The sequence below is a fragment of the Belonocnema kinseyi genome, chromosome 6, assembly GCF_010883055.1.
Source record: "Belonocnema kinseyi isolate 2016_QV_RU_SX_M_011 chromosome 6, B_treatae_v1, whole genome shotgun sequence".
Taxonomy (NCBI): Eukaryota; Metazoa; Arthropoda; class Insecta; order Hymenoptera; family Cynipidae; genus Belonocnema; species Belonocnema kinseyi.
In genome coordinates, this window is record NC_046662.1 from 17,963,612 (window position 1) to 17,973,596 (window position 9,985).

At 23.2% G+C, this 9,985-nt stretch overlaps 1 protein-coding gene across 2 annotated transcripts in view; it reads left to right on the forward strand.

Moving 5' to 3' along the window:
• Positions 1–9,741, forward strand: part of LOC117175674 (homeodomain-only protein-like) — a 101,099-nt gene extending 91,358 nt beyond the window's left edge. For both annotated transcript variants that reach the window (XM_033365406.1, XM_033365405.1), the window contains exons 2-3: positions 8,216–8,394; positions 8,832–9,741. In XM_033365406.1, coding sequence (XP_033221297.1) covers positions 8,221–8,394; positions 8,832–8,906 — 249 coding nt within the window. In that variant the 5' untranslated portion in view covers positions 8,216–8,220 and the 3' untranslated portion in view covers positions 8,907–9,741. The remainder of the gene's footprint in view (positions 1–8,215; positions 8,395–8,831) is intronic.
• The last annotated feature ends 244 nt before the right edge of the window (positions 9,742–9,985 follow it).

Below are 9,985 nucleotides of genomic sequence, written 5' to 3' on the forward strand. Positions count from 1 at the left end.
AAAATCATTAATTTTTGATAAAACAGTTAACTTTTCCAATAAAAAAGAAGAAATTTCATCCAATAGGGATCAATTTTAAACCCAATAAGTCAAATTTTTAAGATAAAAAGGCAAATTGTTAGCTGGGAAAATTAATTTTCTGCGGAAAAAGACACATTTTTAAGAAAATATGCGAATCTTAAACCAAGCCTTGAATTTTCAAATAAAAAAGATCAATTTTGAAACAAAATAATGTTCAAATTACAAAGGAAAAAGTACACGAAAATTTAAACACACTGTTAAATTTTCAAGCGAAAAAGGAAAATTTTCTACAAAATAGTTGATTTTCCATCAAAAAAAGATTACTTTTAAAAAAAATAGTTGATATGAATTTTGAATAGTTCAAAATGAATTTTGAATCCAAAAGGACAAATGTTTTTTATTCAAGAAGACGAATGTGCCACAGAATAGTTGAATTATTGACCAAAAAAGAATAATTTTATACACAAAATATAATAGTTGTTATATCAACTAAAAAAGATGAGAATTTTTAATAAAAAATAGTTAAATTCAACCAAAGAAAATGGCTTTCCAACAAAAGTTACATTTTTATAAGAAAATATTAAGGTTCTACCAAAATAGACAAATTTTTAAAATAAAAAACCAGTTTTCAACGACAAATTTTAATTTTTAATTTTAATCTTCAACAAACTAAGATTTAATTTGAATGTTCAACTTCTGAATATAAATTTTCATAAAAACGTGTTTTTATACCAAAAGTGTTGAATTGCCAACCAAGACGGATTTTTTAGTCTATGGACTAAAAAATCGAAAATTCTAGTGTTGAAATTTCAACCAAAAAATATAAACTTTCAACAAAAAGTTAAGTTGATACATAATGATTTAACAAAATAGTTGAATTTTTAACTAAAACCCATAAATTTTTAATCAAGTAGATTAATTACTTACGCAAAAGACGTTAATTTTCCACCAAATGATTTTGAATTCAACTTGAAAATATGAATTTTCTACCATAATAATTAAACTTTTAACTCAAACAGACCAATTTTCAACTAAAGAGATGTATTTTCAAGCAAAACTGGAATGCTTACATTTTCATTAAAAACAAGTAATTTTCTAAAAATATTTAAATTCTTGAAACAAAAAGATTTTTTAACTCGAGTGACAAATTTTTAACAAAATAAATGAATTTTCAATTAAAAGGAGAAATGAATTTTCAACAAAATACTTCAATTTTTTACCAAATAGCTAAATTTGCAACCCTACAAAGATACACAAATTTTCAATGACCAAGATTAATTTCTACCAATATACAAATTTTAAATCAAAATCGTTGAATTTGTGACTAAAGCTGATTAATTTTTAATTAAGTAGATTAATTTTCTACCCAAGAAGAATTTTTAACAGAAAACGTGAGTTTTAACTAAAAAAGACGAATTTTAAAAAAACGAAACAAATTTTCAACTAAAAAGATAAATTATTTAGTAAAACGGTAATACTTACATTTCCACTAAAAAAAATAGTTTTCGACTAATAGAATACAGAAATTTATATCAAAATAGTTGCATTTTTTTCCAAATAGCTGATTTTTTTACCTACAAAGATACTTAATATTTTTATTTGAAAAAAATTTAATTTCAACTAAAAGAAGAAGCGAATTTTCAACAAAATATTAGAATTTTTTACCAAATAGCTGCATTTTAATATAAAAAGATAAATTTGTAACCAAGAAGATTGATTTTTTAATTAAAGACAAAGTTTCAACAAAATAGTTGAATTTTCAACTAAAACAGATTAATTTTCAAATCAAGAGGAATAATCTTCTCGAGACGAATTTTGACTAATAAACATGTATTCTCAATTAAGAAAGGCGAATTTTCAACAAATTAAACAAATTTTTAACTCCAAAGATAAATTTTTTAGCATAAATAAATACTTAAATTTTCACTAAAAAAAATAATTTTTTAATAAAAGAAGAAACGAAGTTTTAACAAAATACTTGAATGCTTGACCTAATAACTCAATTTTTAACCGACAAAGATATATACATTTTCAAAGAAGAAGATGAATTTTTTAACAAAAGACAAATTTTGAACAAAATAGTTCAATTTTGAACTAAAACAGGTTAATTTGCAGCTAAAACAGATGAATTTTTAACAAAATAAACAAATTTTCAGCTCAAAAGATAAATTTTCTTGCATAATTGGTATAATTAAATTTTCATTTAAAAATCAATTTTCATATAAACGAAGAAACGAATTTTCACCAAAAGACGTGAATTTTCAAAAAAAAAAAAAAAAGAATTCACAAAAAATGCAATAGTTTATATTTTAATAAAAATTAAAAACTAACAACGAAAAATTTTTAACCAAATAAACAAATCTTCAAATACAAAGAAATTTTTTTAGCAAAACTGTAATACTTACATTTTCACTTAAAAAATTAATTTCTATTAAAAATAAGAAACATATATTCAACAAAATAGGTTAGTTTGTTACCAAATAGCTGCATTTTTAAATTACAAACTAAAACAGATTAATTTTCAACTAAAATAGATGAATTTTTAACAAACTTAATTTTTTAATTAATTTTCAGGTAAACGAAGAAACGAATTTTCAACAAAATAGTTGATCTTTTTACCAAATAGCTGAATTTTTAACAAAGAAAAATAAATCTTGAACCAAGATTAATTATTTACCTAAAGACAAATTTTCAACAAATTAGTTGAATCTTTAACTAAAACAGATTAATTTTTAATCAAGAAGATTAATTTTCTAACGAAGACGAATTTTTACCAAAAAACTAAAAAAACTGTAATTATTACATTTTCACTCAAAAGAATAATTTCAAACTAAAAGAAGAAACGAATTTTCAGCAAAATATTTGAATTTTTTTAGCAAATAATTAAATTTTCAACCAAAATAATGAATTTTTAACCAAAACGATGAATTCTCAACAAAAAAATGTAATATTTATATTTTAATAAAAATAAAAGTTAATTTTAAACCAAAATCATTTGAATTCAACCAAAAGAGACGAATTTTCACAAAATAGCTGAATCCTCAACAATAAATCAGATTATTTTTCAACCAAACAGTTGCATTTTTTACCAAAACATTGTGAAATTTGAAAGTTAAATATAAATTAAAGTGGGCCGGGTTTCACCGTTCTTGATGCTATTTCAAAAATAATGAAAATTAATTTCATGACCGGTTTTTTGGTCCATAAAAATGTAAATTGAATAGAACGTCTTGTTCCACTTGTGTGGAAGCAGGAAATTTAGTTTGAGGTCTTGCCTTGGTACACGGTACCGGAAGTGTAGGACTGAATATAAAACAATGCTCGAGGAGAAGAGGTACAATGGTAGGCATCGTTTTTCGCTTGGACGACTTCGCGATGGGATCGGGTGGGATCTGATGGGATCTCGTTCAGGAACGGGTTCCGTTCAGAGATTGGATCTTTAGGTCAAGTTTACATGGTGCAAGATTCTCTTTTTTCCCGACGGCCTTTAAAGCGACCGATTGCAAATCGTCGCACGACCCACGCTTTAAACGTGATCTCCCAAGTCCTCGAGAGCATAATCGTGGACCTAATGTTGTTCAATGTACATACAAACATTTTTAGAAATAGTCTATTCAACTTTTACTTTTTCCCCCCTTTACTTTGTTATTTTATAGTTTATATACTTTCCCTTAATATTATATATCAAATAGATAAATTAACAATCAAAAGGATGCATTGTTTACTAAGAAAATAATTATTTATGAAATTATTATAACAAGAAAAATGAATTTTCATCGAAATGCATACATTTAAAATCAAATAAGATAAATTTTAAACTAAACATTGAATAATCAAATTTTAATTTGAAAACTTAATTAAAAAAAAATGGCTTTTGAAATAAAATGAGGAATCATCAAGCAAAAGAAAAAATGATGTTTTTACAAAGTAGTTCCATTTTTAACTGTTTTGTTGAAAATGCGTGAAGAATAATTCATTTTCAAACCAAATAAAATAAGTTTTCAACGAACACTTAAATTTTTAGTTGAAAAATTAATTTTCAACTAAAAAGAAAGGTTTTTGAAATAAAATTATGAATCATGAACAAAAAAAAATGAATTTTTGAACCAAGTATTTCTACTTTAAATTGTTATGTAGAAGTCATATTTTTGGAATACTAATATTTTCTTTAAAAAAAAATTGATTTTGATTTAAAAAAACAAGACAACAAATAGTTAAATTTTCAACCAAAAAGTTAAATTTTTCAGAATGAAGCTTACTTTTATACTATAAAAATGAATTTTCAACGGAATGCATGCATTTTCAACCAATTAATTGAATTTGAAATAACAAAATTAATTTTTAAACAATTAAAAAAAATGTCAACGAATGATTTAGAGTTTAAACAAAAAATCGAATAGTTAAATTTTGAGTTAAAAAATTGATTTTTAACTAAAAAGAAGGGATTTTGAAATAAAATGAGAATCATCAACAACAAAAAATACATTTTTAACAAATTTGTCCCACATGAAACTGTTTGGTAGAAGAGTCAGATTTGTAGAATACTTATATTTTCTGTTAAAAGAAATTAATTTTGAATTAAAAAAACAAGACATTTTAAACAAAAAATAAACCAATTTTCAAGCGAAGAAATTACTTTTTGACTGAAAGAATTATTGGTAAAAAAATTAAAAAGATTAATTATATACTAAAAAAAGGAATGTTCAACCAATTATTTGAGTTTTCAACTAAAAAATTATGAATCATGCACCAAAACAAAGTTTTTTTAACAAAGTAGTTTTACGTTTATTTTCAGTTTAAACATTTATTTTGAATTTAAACTGCAAGAAAGTTTATAAAAAATGTTAAATTATCAAGCACAGAAATGAATTTTTGACTAAAATTATAATGGTTAAATTATCAGTAAAAACATTATTTTGAAACCAAATAAAATACGTTTTCAACCGAGTAGTTAAATTTTCGACTAAAAAGATTAATTTTTTACAACGAAGATTAATATTTTACTAAAAACAGGAGTTTTCCACAAAATGCATGAATTTTGAACTACAGAAGATCAATTTTCAACTAAACATGAATGAGTTAAATTCTTAGTTAAAAAAATAATTTTTACCTAAAAAAAGGTTTTTGAAATAAAATGATGAATCATCAACAAAAAGAAAATCATTTTTTAACAAAGTAGTCCCGCTTTTTGACTAAAAGTAGAATAGATAAATTGTCGGTAAAGAAATGAATTTTTAAACTAAATCAAATAAGTTTTTAACCAATTAGTCAAATTTGCAACCAAAAAGATTAATTTTTCACAATAAAGATTAATATTTTACTAAACACAGATATTTTCAACCAATTAGTTAAATTTTCAACTAAAGAAGATACATTTTCAATCAAAAATGGTATAATTAAACTTTTAGTTAAAAAATTAATTTTTAAGTAAAAGAAAGGTTTTAAAATAAAATTATGAATCATGAACCAAAAAAAGTTTTTTTTTTAAAAAGTACTTTCACGTTTATTTTCAGTGATAAAAATTTATTTCTAATGTAAGAAAAAAGAAAGTTTAAAAAAATGTTAAATTTTCAAGCGCAGAAATAGATTTTTTACTAAAATTATAATAGTTAAATTATCAGTAAAAAAATTAATTTTGAAATCAAGTAAAATAAGTTTTTAACCAACTAGTTAAATTTTCAACCAAAAAGATTATTTTTTCAGAAAGAAGATTAATATTTGACTAAAAAAAGGAATTTTTCACAAAATGCATGAATTTTGAACTACAGAAGATAAATTTTCAACTAAAAATGGATGATTTAAATTTTTAGTTAAAAAATTAATGTTTAACTAAAACAAAGGTTTTTAAAATAAAAGGATGAACCATCAACCAAAAAAAATTTTAACAAAGTAGTTCCACTTTTAACTCTTTTGTAAAAAAGTCAAATTTTTAAAATACTTATATTTTCAGTTATAAACATTTATTTTGAATTTAAAAAACAAGACATAATAGAGAGTATCAGTAAAAAAAATTAATTTTGAAACCAACTAAAATAATTTTTCGTTAAATTTACAATCAAAAAGATTATTTTTTCACAAAAAAGATTAATATTTCACTAAAAAAAGGAATTTTCCACGAAATGCATGAATTTCCAACAAAAAACAACAAAACAAGAAAGTTTTGAACGAAATAGTTAAATTTTTATCCTAAAAAATATACCTTTAACTAATATGATGAGTCAGAAAAAAACTAATTAAAAAAAAAGAACAAACCTTCAACAAAATAAATAAATATTGAACAGAAAATGATCAATTTCCAACTAGAAATAAAATAGCTGGTTAAAATATTATAAAAATAAGTTTTCAAACAAAAAAAAACAACAACAATGAAAATATTTAAAGAAATAGTTCAATGTTCAAGCAAATAAATGAATTTTTAACTGCAATGATGAATTTTCAACCAAAAAAATGAAATTTTAATCGAATGTTTCAATGTTCAACCCTGAAGAATAATTTTCTACCAAAACACACATATTTGCAACAAAAAATGTGATTTTTACGGTTAAAAGCAGAGGTCTTCAATTTTCAGTTTAAAATAAAAAAATTTCAACTAAAAAGCGAATTTTCAACCAAATAGTTCAATTTTCGACCAAAGAAAATAATTTTTAAACAAATAAAATAGATTTTTCAATAAAATCGATAAGTATCCCACCAAGAAGAATTAATTTCTATCAAGAAAAATAATATTTTAATTGGAAAAAAAACAACTAATTTTCAACCAAAGAAACGAATTTTCAACCAAGAAGATACATTTTCTAGCAAAAGAGAATAAGGTGAAACAAAATACAGATGTAAAATAAAATAAATAAAGTAAATTTAAATCCTTCACCAAAATAAATATAAGGAATTTTAACCGAAAAGATAAAGTTACACAAATAATAAGATTAATTTTCTACTAAAAAGGTAAATTTTCAGTAAAATGATTGCATTTTCAACTTTAACAGATAATTTTTTACTTCAATATAGAATATTGAAATTTTCAGTAAGAAATGAATTTTTAAACAAATAAAATAAATTCTAAATAGGTAAATTTTCAACGAAATATTTGTGAGTAAATTATTTTCAAACAAGTTGTTGAGTTTTTGACTAAAAATTTAATAGTTAATATTTCAACAAAAAAGGTTTTAATTATAGACCAAAAACAGTTTTCAACCAAGCAATTGCATTTTTAGTTAATAAAGATCGACTTTCCACAAGAGATGATTTTTAAAACCTGAAAGACGAAATTTCAACCAAAACAAAGATTTTCAGTCAATAATTAAAAAAAAAAATGTATTCAAAGTGTGCAATTTTTATGCAAAAAAGATTAATTTTCTAGAAAATACTTGAATCTGCAAATCGAAAATATGAATTTTTCAACAAAATTTTAATATTCGATCAAATAGTAGAAGCTTAAACCAAAAATAACAAAATACAATTATTTTTAACTAAAAAAGATCAATTTTGAAAAAAATAATTTTCAAGGAAATTGTTAAATTTTCTACCAAAGAAATTAATCTTTAATGAAACTATTAATTTTTCAACACAAAAGAATAAATTTTTAACCAATAATCGAAATTTTTTAAACAAAATACATGAATTTTGAACTAAAAGAACATCAGTTATCAACAAAAAATATTAGAGTAAAATTTTCAGTAAAAAAAAAAAAGAATTTTAAAACAAAAAACACATCTAATTTTCTACAAGATAGTTAAATATACACCAAGGATCACATCAAAGATCTTTAACTAAAAAATGAATCTTCAACCAAAAAAATAAATTATTAACCAAATAACACGAACTTTCAACAAAATAAATCAATTTTAAATCAAAAAAGATCAATTTCCAACCAAAAAGGAATAGTTAAATTTTCAATCAGAAAAATAAACGTTTAACGAAAAGAAAACACAAATCTTTAACAAAATAATTGAGTTTCACACCGAAAAAATGAATCTTTAACTAAAATAATGATTCTTCTACCAAAACAAATGAATTTTTAACAATAACAAAATTTTTTGACAAAAGACATGAATTTTTAATAAAAAAAGATAAATTGTGAACAAAATCAGCGAAAAAAATACGAGACAATTTCTGAAAAAAAAGTGTCCAAGAAATTAAAATATGTATTTAATATTTGTTCTATAATATTAAAAAAAATTATGATTTTTGATTACAGCAAACATGATGAAATCTATGCCACCTCAACTGCCTCCCAGAGAGCCAAGGGTGATTCGATTAACTGTGGACCAGGAAGCTGTCCTCTTGGAACAATTCAACAGATGGCCAAAAATTCCGATGCACGCTGATATCGTTTTATTGGCAGCAGAGACTGGTCTTTCTGAAGAAGATGTTCATGTAAGCATCTCAGATCAATCAATAATAATAATATATTTTTTCTAATAATATATTTTTATTTATTACAAATTTCGATTCTTATCCGATTATTTCGGAGATATAGTTTTTTAAGAAGAAAAAAATTCCCCTCAGCCCGGATTCGAAGCGGGAACGCCACTATCCATGAGTAGAACGTTAACTGATCACGCCACTAAAGATATCGCTTCACTCATGATAGTGGCGTTTTTGGTTCAAATCCGGACTGAGGTAAATTTTTTCTTGTTTATAAAAAATTATTTTACCGAAGTGATCGTTTTATCGAAATTTTTATTAATTAAAAATTCAAAACAAATTATGTAGCTTCCGAAATCTTGAGTTTCTTCTATATAAAATAAAATTAGGCATATTTTAATTTGAAAAGTATTTTTACAATCTCTTACAAAAAATTTTTCTTTCAGGACTGGTATACCTTGAGGCTATCACAATTGAGGAAACAACAAGGCCTGGGCGGAAATTTCTCACTCAATAATTGAACGAAAAATTAAATATTTAAATTGCTTCGTTTCTTCATTTGGCACTACATTTTTCAAATTACAGTTCTTCAGATAAAAAATAAAATTTTGAATTTGAGTCAAAATTACTCTTGAAAAAGATTTTCAACCTTTAACAATGGACGTGATTTCATTTTCGCCACTGTATATATTTATAACTAATGAAATAAGTAAAGAAATCTTTGTAATATAACTCATACAAGTATATCAAAGAACACTATATTAAGTAAAAAATTAATACATTTTATGAACTTTTATTATTGAAAATCTTTTACATCAGTTTACGGAGAGACCCACATATCAGAAGTATGGTGCGGTCTGTGAGACCGCACGGCCACATTTAAAGGTTAATTTTCATCAAGTGCCTCGAGAAATGCAACGAAGTATAAAAATTATACAAATTATGTGCAATCATAAAAAATACGTGTACCTACGGAACGTTAATTTTTAGAATAGTTTATTGTTGAAACTTCATTACAATTATTAATTATATACGTAAGTTCTCCAGATAAAAATATATACAAGTTAAGCGTTTTTATTTTAAAATGTCGATACCAAAAATGTCTTCAAAATATTTTTGACTTCAAGTGGCACATTTTAAATTCTGAAATATAAAGTGTAATTTTGTTTCTTCGCCACTGAATTATAATAGAAATGTCAGCCAATTATTTATATTTATATAAATCTGAACTCAAATATTTATTGTACCGTATCCATCTTTCAAGCATACTATTTTATTCGAATACTCATTTGATTGTTAACTCACAGTATTATTTAATTCGATTTTAAGAAAATAAATAAAATATGTAAATTAAAATTTTTATTTTTATTTCAAGTCTCAGGGATGATAAAAAAATAATAATTTTGAAATTTCTTAACTTTCCCTGACTTTTCCTTAGCCAATTTTTTATTTTTTCTTGCCATTCCAATTTTTTTAGGTATAAAAACAATCATGCATCTAGGAGATCTTAATGCAAAAAATATTTATTTTTCAATTTATTGTAAAAGTGTTAGCTTAAAATGATATTTTTAATGATAAAATTTAATTAAAAACAAAGAAA